The following is a 13,350-nucleotide window of genomic DNA, read 5'->3' as shown; positions in this document are numbered from 1 at the left end:
TGAGATCCTTTCTCTTTATTGAGGAAAGACGTGCTCTGATCGTCCTGAGGTACACATTTGTGTATCCTCAGAAGCGCGCACACACAACGTTTTGTAAATCAACGGTTCTTTCTTCACAAGCCCTGACAGTACTTATTATGTTTATTTATAATGCAAACGTCTCTTCTAAAAAGTCATCAGGTTTGTAATTTGCTACAGTCCTGATTCTCAAATTAGAATCAGTTAACCTTCCCTCAAGTCCTGTCCACGATGTTTATATTAGAGCAATGCTTCTTCTCTCCGTTATTAAGAATGGCTCCATTCTGGTTTCTCAAAAGAAAATAGAAGCCTTACAAAAAAAAAAAAAAAAAAAGCCAATGTGGTCTTATAAGAGCAGATTCACCCAAAGTTTCTGGACGGTGAGTGGCAGAGCAGCCCTGAATTTCTCTCATTCAGACACTAAGAGGATTTTTTAATTGATGCTGGAGTCTAAAGGCATCACTACACAGAGTTTCATAAGATTAAGTAAAAAAACCTAACAAACAAACAACGAAAAATTATTTGCAGTGCAAATGCTAAAACTCGCTTTGATGCAAAAAAAAAAAAAGAATATAGTTTAATGTAAACGAGATATTTTCAGAGCTGGCTCTAGAATGGAAAATCAACTTCATGTGGTCCTTTTTACATCTGTATAGTCTTGCGATAATTCTGTACAATCAAAAGGTTCTCCAGCCAAAAGGTCCTTCTGTGCTTAATTATGACATTTGGAAACAGCCAACAGGACACCCAAGCCTTACAAAAAGTGAATGCTTGCACGCAAACACACAGACTCGCTCATGCGCGCACACACACACACACACACACACACACACACACACACAAACACACACACACAAACACACACACACACACACTGCAAGCAATACAGTTTCATTTTCTTACAGGGTTATTCCGATGATGGCCCTTGACTACTTAGACGAAGCGCTCAATTAGGCATAGCTTGTTCAGCTGATCTTCTAGCCAGTTATGTTATTGCTGCCATGTGCTGCATTACTGGGTGTATACCTAAGCTTGGGGCTACCATGAAACAGCATCCTGTTTGAGAGGACGTTTTTTTTTCTTTTCTCTTTTCTTTACTGCAATGATCCATGATTCCTCAAAGCTGATTTTGTCAGACCTATGCAATTGGAGGTTATTGAAATTTTCGGGAAGAACAGGATGGGTGCCCTGTGCATGGTATCAAATGATTTCAAGTATGTGGTACTGATATAGTATTACATAAAAAAAAAAATAAAAAAAGAAAAAGAAAAAAAATGTAATTGATATAAAAAAATAATAAAGGCCATTCAGTATGATTGGTAGTGGTTAGTGATAAAACGGTTAGGTTCCTTATTCAAGGTTTTCATCAATTTCTTTCCTCAGTAAATCTCAGTGATTTTAAAAATTGCTCCCTTTAGATGAGTGTGGGCACTGGTCCAGAGATCGCCTCCCATGTTGAACAATCATAATTAAGCCGCTGATTTTGCTCTTGAAATAACACTGCAATTAGGTTTATCGCTCACAGCCCCATAACATGCTTGATATGTGTGTGCGTGAATCTGTCCCAAAATTACAGTACAAAACGTCTCCTAGAAGCAGTCCGCCCCCCGTCCCCAGCTCATTCAGTGCTATAAATCAAGTCATTAAGATAACGTCAGTAGCTGCTGCTCAACTCATACATAACACAGGCAGACAAAAGCTCAGAACAGAGGCCCATCTCTGACCCGGAGCTGATTCCGCTAACAGAGCACACACTTGAAGCAGTTAAACAGTAGTTCCACCTAATCGGCCACCAAAGAGCGGGCTTTTCCAAGTCATACCGGGAACTCTGGGATTTATCATGAATCCTTTGTGCGAAATATGAAATGGAACCCCAGCAGAAAACACAACAGCCGCTTCATGGAGTGCTTACAGTGAATCAAACAGCCCATATCTGATCAGAACCATTCCCACCTTCTGTGATAATACCTATAGGAAATTTGTGTTTGTGTGTGTGTGTGTGTGCGCACATGTTTTTAGAGGCTGAGTGCTTACTTCATGTTTTCCCATTGTAATTCATGCCTGGCTGCAGTCAACTGATTTCTTGTGACATTATGATCCTGCACATTTCCTCATGCATAATTAGTCTTAGTGCTCAATAAATCTCCCCTGTTTGTTTTTGTAACATTTGCTGTGGTTTACTAGAGACTTTATTCAAACTCAAAGTATACGTTTTACTGCTGAAGAAGGAAAGGGAAAGAGAAGATGCCAATTCTGATCAATTACAGATCAAAGAAACATCCATAGCAAATATTAACGGTGTATTTCTTTACCATCCATATGCAGATATTTATAATCGAATAAGACCCAGTGAAACATGGAACAACCCATTTTCATCTAAATTAAATATTTAACATTATGTAAAACAGTAGCCTCAAGCAAAACTAATGCAAGTGTCTTAGCAAGCCAAAATACATGCATAAAAGACAATCCCAAACTGACACACACATGGGGTAGATTTAGATCAGATACAGTGAAGTAACCTTCCAAAATCAACATTACAAACATGAGATCATCTAAACATCTGTCTACAGCATGTCCGCAGGGAGCTGAATCAAAGCCCTGCCGAAATATGTACAAGTGTTTCTGGAAATAAATATTAGGCCTAATTGAACTCTGATTATGGCAGCCAATTGTGCCTCTGAGAGGAAACGCTCATTTGTATCAGATATCTCATGTCAGGGAATAAACCCCTGCCCAAGTTACTATTTCACTTTGCATCTATTTATTTGATCTTCTGCTCTGCTGTTTCTTTTCCTCCTTCTTAATCCGAATAAACTGATTTATTTGATCCAAGTTCCCTAAAGCTCATTACACAGTTTAAGGCCATTAAAATTAGTAAGCTCTGAGTGCATTTTAAGTGAGGGCCTGACAGTTGGCTTGCACAGAAGTGGACGAAGTTCAATCATACTTAGGCTGTCTGTCTTTTCCCGACACACTCCATTTGCAGTCGGCGGATACGTTTACAAAGAAGCTAATCATAACTTAAACATTTCTGTGCAAAACTTACCAAATTACACAGAGCAACATGGAAGTAAAGAGGAAATGACTACCAAAACAGTTAAGGTAAAATCTGACAGGTTTTTTTTTCCATGACAATTTGGTAATAACTGAGATAAATGACTCACAAGTAACTCTGCTTTAAAAAAAAAAAAAAATCCACAAAAAAAAAAAAAAATCAACATTAAAATGTCAAGACATATTACATAAAACGGTTCAGCACTTTTTAGACAATTGTGAACCAGGATTTTTTTTTAGGTATTAAATAAAACTAGAATTGAAAATAATAGCTGATCAATGCACCAATACAAATATATATTAATATAATATTATATCATATATATATATATGGGGATAGAGAAAAAGTTAAAATTATTTAATAAACAATTACAAAGTAAACATTAATACATTTAGTCAGTTGAAATTTAAGCTTGATGCAGATCTGAAGGCTAAAGGAAGAAGGATGTGGATTAACGTTAAAATAGCACTAGCATAAAGAGGTGCTTAGTGTTATTTCCATATAAAACCTTTACAGGGTCTGTGTTAAATCCCTAAATTAGAGTGAAGCTTCCTGTGTGAAAATACAGATTTAGGTAAAAAGGTACAATGCTGCCCCCTGGTGGTTAACTATTAATTGTACATACGTAACAATATAAGAGCAGAGAATAATTCAAACAGGAAATAAAAATCTTTGTTTGCTTTTTAATTGTATATATTAAATAAAAAACAAATGTATACAGCACATTTTTCCAAAGACCCAAATGTGAGCATGTTATCCAACCAGAAACCCAAAGCATGCATGCACGCACGCACGCACGCACGCACGCACGCACACACACACACCACACACCCACACACACACAATGCACATCTGCAGTGAGAGGCACAAGTGAATTCTTCTTTCTCTCCAGTAACTTTAATAGAGCTGGACCCAGGACACCAAAAAAACACAGAGGTTATTCTGTAGAACTGGAACTGACCACACTATTAAACCCTGCCAAATGACCACAGAATGATTACAGGCCAGTTTCAGATGAGCATTAAATATGTCAACAGTCACTGAGTTCACAAAGGAGACCAGAACACCCAAAATAGAAAGAGTTTTTACTAATCACACAAATCACTATTTCTAATCATAAAAAGCATAGAAGATTACTATTACTGGTTTAAGCCATATTAATGAATGAGAGTGTGTATAACATTTACCATGCTGGTACTATTGCAGAATTTACATGGTAACATTAACATGAACATGCATTTACACAGTTTTATATCAAATGCATGAGATCTGTAAGATCCTACAATCCATCTACTAGTTGCTACTCATTACTCCTACATTATACTATTACAACATACTACTTAAATAAGGGTTATACATATAGCATATACATATATATATATATATATACATATAACATATAGTGCTGCATAATGATTAGGATTTTATTCATTATAGTGAGAATAAAATGCGATAAAATAAATAAATATGTTGATATCAACATGTAATATATAGAACATTTTATGGAATATGTTCCATATTATGAAAACATATAACCATATTATTAGATATATCTATTATTGGTATTCTGCCAGACTATCCATTAATAAAACCTAAAGTGAAGTTATTATAATGTACTGTTTTTACTATACCAATATTGTTATATAATATACAACATACTAGCATTAAATATTCTATAACATTGTATATACTACAACAGGGGTCACCAACATGAGTCGCCCGCGCGCCTTTTAAAATTCTAAAAATAGCTCACTATAGCGCCACTTACCAGTGATCTGCATCAAATTTTTTTGTTGCTATTCTTTTTTAAAATCACACTTGCATTGGTGTAAATTTGAAAATGACAATATTAAAATATAGATGACTAGATATAGATGAATCATTAATTATTAATAATAACATATAATTAAAGGTAAATTGAGCAAATTTGTTTTTTCAAAACTTGTGTTATTTCGACTTGTGTGTATCAAACTGGTAGCCTTTCACATTATTCGGTGCCCAAGAAGTAGCTCTCAGTTTGAAAATGTTGGTGACCCCTGTACTACAACAATAACTCAAAAATATTCACTTATGAAACTGAACAAAGCCAAAGCAGGTTTTAGGGTCCAACAGAAGAACACCATCAAATGCCTAGTGTGTATAAGCTGGTGTATACCCATATGTTCTCTGAATATTAATACATGATTAAAATGAAATAGTGCATAAGCTGGCAAAAAAATAATGAAAAAAAAAAAGTCACATGAGCAAAAGTTTTTCATAAAAAATTATCATATGACGAATTTATGTATTTATTTATTTTTAAACATTTCATGTGATCCCAGTACTGGTGCCAGCTTAAGTCTCAATCAGTCACTATTTCATTTATATACTATATTAATATTCCGTTGCCGTATATCCCTAGTGGTTTGGTAGCTGATAATTAAAAATAGTGCTGAATTTTTCCAGCATAAAATCTGGCAGGCTTCTGTAACAGACTGTTCAGGGTCATGGATGTTTTAATTAAGCTTTTGGTTTCTCTATACTGTATTTTGGAACATTAAATCAACTAAATGTATTAGAACAAAACTGCTAAAAACAAACGAAAAAACTGTTTAAGTGGGGGATTTAAAAAAAAACAAATGTGCATAAATTTTTAAATAAGACCAGTTATAAACTTGACTAATCAGGCTGTGGATGTGTCAGACACCATCCTGACACTGAGTAGAAATGCCATAAGGTTTTTTTTAGGCACTGGGTTTAATTTAATGACAAGAAAATAAAACTTAAAATGAAACACTTCATTTTTTTTAATCAGATATATATATATATACGGATACAGATATTTGCAGCACTAAACAGATTCAGATTCACATAGTGGTACTTTGTTGCACCACAACAAAGCCTAGCCCAAGCTAGTAATACTGGTAGACCATCAAAGCCAGCTGGTTAAAGAGCAACAATTTCATTGTTTTTGCTATGACTACTAATGCAGTGTTGTAAACATAAAAATTTTATTGCTCACATGCACATCCGTACACAGTTCGACAAGCAGTGAAATGCTTTTAATGACGGCCCGTGCCAGCGTAACAATTCAGTTCGTGTAAGAATAGAACTTAAACAACAGAATTTCTGTACCGGTTGGACTGAGAAATATATAACAAATATAGAAATATAATATGTACAGAGATCAGTGGCAAAAATGAACTGACTTGCTGTAAATAAAGTGCAGATGTGTGCAACTGTTTGTGAATGTCATGTTATTTTCAACTCAAGAACCACGAAGATGGATTTGGATTGTATTTAATATAAATTCTTTGCTGCAACTGCCATGACCTGTTTTGCACTCCAATGTCCATCAGTGAACAACTGGACATGTGCACTTTTGAGTCTGATTTCATCATACCATCAGTTTTTCCTTGCTACTCTTACTACTGGCTTGCTCATTAGGTATAAGCTTAGGGGAACTAATTTGTGAATGTATATTTGTAATCTTTTTATTTCTGTAAAGCTGCTTTGGGGAAAATTAAGAAAATTACAACGATTAACAACAGTTATAGTTCCATTTAGATGAAAGGTGCCCAAACGTTCTCAAATGAAGGATTAAAAATCAAACTTGTGGGCCATGGGTTTATAGTAAATGTTGAATTCTATCAAACTATTAAATTAAAATTATATTTGCCATGGTTCTCCTTAGTTATGATCGTATAATATTCAAAATATATCAATGAATAACTTTACTCTGTAATCTGCTTAACTAATGCAGGTTTTTTTTTTCAACGTTTTCTAGTTTAATGAAACTACAATAAAAACACAGAAACAATCCAATTTATACCAAAACAGAGTTCAATGCCTAATCAATACTTACAGCTATTCAAGCTATAAGCAATACAGTCATATGCTTGTAATATCAGCAACCTCATATGAAATACATGAAGCGTTTTTCCCCCCCAAATGGGCTGCAGCTGATTTACAGACAAAGTCAGGATCTTATTTAGGTAAGAGTCTTTTAGTTTGCTTCTCAGATTACACTTGGCAAAGCTCATAAGATTAATAGACTCATTAAATCAGTAGGAATTGCCAATGTTTCTGCTGCTAAAAAAATATACCAGAAAATATTAATTGTCAAATTAGAGATGACAATCTGTGTCCATATGTACATATTTCCTCCACTCTTCACATACATGGAAGGCCAAATCAAGGGTCACAACTTGCCAACTTTGGCCCCATGCCAAAAAATAATCCAGATTATTTGTAAATAGTCTAAACATTTATTTACAAAGAATTTGGATTATTCTATCCCAGCAGGTACAGATGGTCTAACAGTTTGACTAGACTTTTGCAGGTTAGTATTAAAGAGCCTGTTAGAGGTATTAAACCAGGATTCCTAACCAAAACAATAAGAACAGTTGAGCAGTGTACTGAAATCGTGCAGGATGTAATAACAGAACTGATAAAGGTTTAAAGGAGATATTCTATGTTACACTTAGCGAGATTACACTCTGTCCAGTGTGTTTTATATGATATGGTATATGATATATGTGTGTATGTAAACTTTACGGGTAAATCTCATGGGTAAATTTTATTGTGTATGACTAGGGACAGGAATTGTCCATATCATGTTATTTGTTTAAATTGAAGTAGTTTAGTATGTAAATTGTATTGTGTTTGGAGCCCAACCAGGGACAGTAGTTGAAAATGAGCATTTGCTATAAACTTTTTATGCAGCATTTCAGTGTCAAGCTTGCTTTGACACTATGTATGTTTGCATTGTCCCTGTCAAATAAATAAAATGAAATGAAATGAAATGTTTCTGGGGACCAGAATAAAAGCGGAACTAGTTTCATTGGGCTCGCGCTCTCCCGAACACTGCGTTGTTCACACTATCCGGTTAGGGCAATGTGCTCCAGGTCCATTACTAGAGCTCATACATGCAGTGTCTGTTTGTGGTTTCGGTAATGGGTCCCACCAGTGCAGGCTTATACGCTAGCTAGCTTAGCCTTGGCTTAATAATGTTGTTGTTGCTTTTAGGACATACCCGCAGATCCTCCTGCAATGATCTGATGAGACGCCTCGCGCGCGAAACTCCTTTTCGAAGTCATGTCCAGTCTGCGGTTTGGGGGGAACTCGTGATTCAGGAAGTGTTAAAGCGGACTGCTATAATACCTGCAACACATAGGTGTATTGCTTAGCCATATCTAGCAGACTCATCCCAGCTAGTGGAACCGGGATATAAGCCGTGTTATTACTTGTATCATAAACACACCTTGATTTTTGATGTGTGAAAGTAAGTGCAGTTACCTGGTTGCATGCACAGAGCCGGTGTTACACAGCAGAGCTCCCGGTTCAGAGCAGGGTCTCGTCTCATTCGGCTCGACCGCATGGCCGGAGCTGGACTTAGTGCCCTTAGTGAAAATAGTTTAATTTTAAACTCCCCATTACGTCATTGCTGGCAGCCTGAGACCTGCACTATTAGGTGCTATTGAGTAAGCTGTAAATATGTCGGGTACATTTGTATACTTAAGTAGTCTCTTGTTTTATCCCCCAAAATGACCCTTGCACTGTATTTACGACTGCCAATATTTGATTGCAATATCTTTGTACACCCCAAGGTTACTGGTTAACAACTCAAAAAAAAAAAAAAAAAAAAAAAAGAGAAGAAATAAGAGCAACTAACTGAAGTTTAGACTGTACCTCCAGAAACAGAATTTCTAGGAGTAATAATATGTACACAGGATAAAGGATTGTGTGCAAAATGAGATTATTATACCTAGAAACACTAACAGCTGGAAAAAATTCATTGTGCAGTGTTAAAATGAGCACAATATGTAATGCATTATGTTTGTCCTCTAAGCAGGAATGCTGAAAAAGTCTTCACAGGTGGAGAACTACTGTAATGTACCTTGTACACTCTGATGGCTGTGGGGAGGATGTGTTCAAAAGACATGTCGATGTGCGTGTTCTGTGAGTCACCTCACTTTCAGAGTGCCAAATAATGCAGTTATTCTCGGGAGAACTTGCTCATGGTGACAGTGAGGGTGGATTGTACAACAAGACAGCAATCCGATCTGAAGTATCTGGCCAAACAAAAGGGGAAAAAATAGTCTGCATAGGAACAAATGACAGCAGAGGGGACCCAAAAGCTGCTGAAGGTTATGCTAAGAAGTTAGCAAAGAAGAAATATGGACAAGGTTTTAGAGAATGCTGATATAGCAAAAAAAAAAAAAAAAAAAAAGGAGACGCAACTTTTTCCCTATGTGTTCAAAATGTACAATGTGTATTCAAATAGTCCAGTAATATGTGCATGTTTTATTGTACTCCTTAACACTTAGCAAGTATTAATGTACATCTTCACCACCACACCCACACAACCCCCCCAAACTATTCATCCTATTATGGGGTAATGGAGATGAGTCCAGAGCAGTTGTTTCAAGATACATGTCTTAGTATTGTTTGAACCATTTGATGTACATTGAAGCTGGGGAAATGGAGAATGTAGCATGTGATGAGGGTTTGACTGGAGTTTGTGGGGTACAACATTTCTAACGCTCAAAAACAAAAGGACACAAAGAACTGTATTGTGACTGTATTTCATATAAATGTAGATGTGCAATATGTTTAGACTGCAAAACATCAACATCCTTTTCTGGATTTTTGGAACTTAAATGAATGTTCACATTTAATGCATTGTAAATAAGCCTATTTACATACATTGACACATCAGTCGATTATTACACATCTGAAAAGTGGAGTATGGTTCTTTACTGATTCCTAGAACTAATTAAATACAAATAATTCTATGTACATATCAAACAGGCATGAGACGTTAGCATGGTATAATAATTGACAATAAATTACTTTTAATGTGATTATCCTGTTTTTAAAGTGTAATGCCAGGGCAACCTATACATTGTGAATATTAATGTAATGTATTATAATTAAATCCAATAGACGTTTAGAGAAGATAACAATACATATTATGTTATGTACAAAAGCTGCAATAGAAAGTGGTGGGCAGGTCAGTTATATATCTATTTACATGACTGAGCATAATGGTTACACAAATCTGTCTACTAGGCATAAAAAAGTCAAACGTCATTAGATAACCACAACTATGTTAATTATGTCAAAGCTGATGACTAATGCAATATTAGCAAAACACCAGGAAGGCACTACAGCCTTTGTTGCAAATGAATTTATAATCTTTTTGCCTATTAATTAGCAATGAAAAACTTTATCCACTGGTAAAGTCATAAATCCCACTAAAATCTACTTTACTCTTACTGCATCATACTCTAATATCTGTTATGCCTGATAAGCCACCAAGGTAGATGAAAAAAAGTTATCAAAGTCTAGGCACTAATAACACCTACAATAAACAAGATCTGTTTCACAATAATCCTCCGCAAAATCCAACTTGTAACACAAGATTCTGTGTTTCGGTCCCCCCTCTCTAAAACAATTACCTACTTGAAGCTCATGTATCACATGGCTCATAAATAAAATCAAAAACAGACAAAACATTAGTAAGAGACAAGTTGCAACAGACTCTTCAACATGCCAGACTATTTGTGCTCTGCATAGCATTTTCTTTTCCCTGACACAGAATGTAGATATAAAGAGAAGCCAGTATACAAACAAGCACATTGCTGTCTTTCTTTATAATGAGAGCCCTCTCAATTTAATTCCCAAATGAAAAATTTATAGCATGCTATTGGCAGGAAAATGCTATTAGCAGTGTGATGTGGCTGCATACAGAAGAATTCCACCAAGTTCGTAAACTAGACATGCTTGCATTGATCATTCTTTCATTTCGTTATTCATTTACTTATTCATCTCAATTTGTATTTATTGAATACATGAATTTCATTGTCCTAAATGAATTCATATGGTCATTAAATTATTGGAACTATAATTGTGACTTGTGCTTAGAAATAGAAATCAGTTGTTACCTGCAAGAACGATAAGCACAAATATATATATATATATATATATATATATATATATATATATATATATATATATATATATATATATATATATATATATATATACTTAAAGAAATGTTCAAGGCTGATGGCTAAGAGGTTCTCCTTCCCCTCTTTCCTTCAGTAATAGAATGCAGGAATGTATGAATATATTAAGACAGACCTATACATTAAAGTACTTGTGAAGGCTGAAACCATAACTTCGCTCAGGGCCACTAGTGCACTAGTAATTTACCATAAGACGTTGTGAAGTGGCAGGGGGAGTGGTGGCTCCAGCGGTTAAGGCGCTGGGTTGCCGATCGGAAGGTCTGGGGTTCAAGCCCCGGTATCGCCAGGCTGCCACTCTTGGGCCCTTGAGCAAGGCCCTTAACCCTCTATGCTCCGGGGGTCCCTTACGAGGGAAATATCAAGGTCCGTGACGTCCGGAGTGACGTGGGGCCGCCTTCCCGTGGGCTCACCACCTGCAGGAGGGACCGTAAGGGACGGTGCTGTGAGGATTGGGCAGCAGTCGAAGGCGGGGTCCTGCTTAGACTGCTGCCCCCGCGACCCGAATTACGGATAAGCGGGAGAAAATGACATGACATGACGTTGTGAAGTAGAAAACATGCAGTAAGATAAGAACACATTGTACATGTTTTATTCACAAAACTTTTCATCCATGCAATAAAGATCTGATGCCTTTACATAACTTTAAACTACTGTTTATGCACACAGTTGAAGAATATTATCCTTTAGCTTCAACTCAGACAACTCAGTGACCCACAAAATGATGTAGTAAAAGCAAGCGTAAAGTAGCAACATTAAGAGAACAAAATAAATAGAAAAAATTACAAACAGTGGTTTCATCCATAAAATAATTCAAGTTATTAATTTTTTCATAGCTCTTTTGCAGATTAATTATTACATTAGCACACAGGGAAGATCAACACTTCATTCTAAAGTAGCTGTGTGTCCTGTTACATTTCTAACACTGAAACATTTGCTAGTTTTATACTTGAATATTTAGCACATGTCAAGATTTACTAATGCAGGTTTAAACAGGTTGAAACAGATGTGCAAGGTTAAAGAGTGGCACTTCCCATTCTTTTTCCAGTAAAGGACACTGATGTAACAGACATGATGAACTGTGCCTCAAGTGTTCAATCCATAATAAAACACTTAACAACAAGCAATGTAGAATGCAGGGCTTGTGTCTGTTCCATTTCGGTTCCAATTAGAAGAGGGCTTTAAAATAAATGTTATTGTTACTGGTATTTATTAAGTTACTTGACTGAATAGATATATTTTAAATACCCTGAAATGGTATTGAAAGATCTGAGGTCCTCTAGCTATAAACGCTCTGCTGTCACTAGTTATAATATAAATATTCTCTGTAACCTTTTTAACTATTCCAAGAAGCCTGGCATCTGACAGGAAACAGATTCTCTTCCATTACAGCCTTTTATAAGCTACATTTTCTCAACAGTGTAGTTATTAAAAAGAGAATATATAACTGAAAACATAACCATAAGTGGCAGGTAAAATGGTCTGTACCAGCATCAGGAATAAAAACAAGCAAAAAAGTAATCTAACACAGAGGCAGGCAATGCAAAAAAGAAAAATAACAAATTAGATGGAAGTTAGTAAAAATGGTACCTCCACAAAAATGGTTAGGTCAACTGAATAATAGAAATGTGACAATTCTAACTGGAAATACTTAAGAAAAGCACAAACAATTAATATTTCCTAGTTTGTATCTTTGTTCATTTAGTGGTTTGACTTCTCCCTTTTCAAGCGCAGGAGAAATGCCTTTTCTATTGTAACTGCCGCAGGGAGCAGAGGAGCGGTATAGAAGAGAAACGGCAGTGTATAAGAGTGTCTGTCTGACCCTGAATTCCCTTTCTTTGAGTGGCTCACAGTAAGTAGAAATCCCAGGAATGTATAGCTTATACCAAAAAGGACTGTGCTTCATTATTATTCCGAATCACAAAAAAAAGCTGAAATTTTTTTTCTTTCTCTTGTGCAGATTGAAGATAATGCATGATGCATGATGACCTGGATGCGACCTGGATAATTTCACCTCCAGCTCCTTTCACCTCCTTTGCACATGTATGAAGTGTCTGATCAGGAATAATGAGTGCTCATAAAAGTGTGGGACCTTTAGTTGTGTATGTCATTGATGGAAAATGTCTGCTGTCCATTTCCCGCAACTTCCTGTCTCGACATCCCAGTGTGGATGACTGTGCCTGGCTCCCGGCTGCTAAAAAGCCTGATGTCCAGTTGATGTAGCTCGCCATCAGTAAAGTCAGTTCCAGAATCTGCTGAGAGAAC

General features: G+C 36.1%; 2 protein-coding genes and 1 long non-coding RNA gene across 9 annotated transcripts in view; 1 reads left to right on the top strand and 2 right to left on the bottom strand.

The window, feature by feature from the left end:
* Positions 1-8,452, bottom strand: part of slc25a21 (solute carrier family 25 member 21) — a 74,541-nt gene extending 66,089 nt beyond the window's left edge. For 2 of the 3 annotated variants that reach the window (XM_083543779.1, XM_083543781.1), the window contains exon 1: positions 8,091-8,229. Coding sequence is in view for 1 of the 3 variants with exons in the window: in XM_083543780.1 (XP_083399906.1) it covers positions 8,091-8,154 (64 nt within the window). In the remaining 2 variants the exon portion in view is untranslated. Of the gene's footprint in view, positions 1-8,090; positions 8,230-8,353 lie in introns of those variants that run through there. The other variant, XM_083543780.1, reaches the window with a different exon arrangement.
* On the top strand, positions 7,867-12,936 carry LOC310727388. 2 transcript variants are annotated; one of them, XR_014534001.1, is made up of 3 exons: positions 7,867-8,007; positions 8,910-9,016; positions 12,815-12,936. It is a non-coding gene; the product is annotated as an uncharacterized lncRNA (long non-coding RNA). The 2 variants fall into 2 exon arrangements; XR_014534002.1 differs by lacking the exon at positions 7,867-8,007 and adding an exon at positions 8,213-8,339.
* The window catches only part of plekhh1 (pleckstrin homology domain containing, family H (with MyTH4 domain) member 1), a 32,939-nt gene continuing 31,250 nt past the window's right edge, over positions 11,662-13,350 (bottom strand). For 2 of the 4 annotated variants that reach the window (XM_083543584.1, XM_083543582.1), the window contains exon 30: positions 11,662-13,337. In XM_083543584.1, coding sequence (XP_083399710.1) covers positions 13,161-13,337 — 177 coding nt within the window. In that variant the 3' untranslated portion in view covers positions 11,662-13,160. Of the gene's footprint in view, positions 13,341-13,350 lie in introns of all 4 variants that reach the window. The other 2 variants (XM_083543581.1, XM_083543583.1) reach the window with 1 other exon arrangement.

Source organism: Silurus aristotelis (genome assembly GCF_946808225.1).
Source record: "Silurus aristotelis genome assembly, chromosome: 6".
NCBI lineage: Eukaryota > Metazoa > Chordata > Actinopteri > Siluriformes > Siluridae > Silurus > Silurus aristotelis.
Note: the sequence above shows the minus strand (reverse complement) of the source record. Positions and strands in the feature narration are given on the sequence as shown.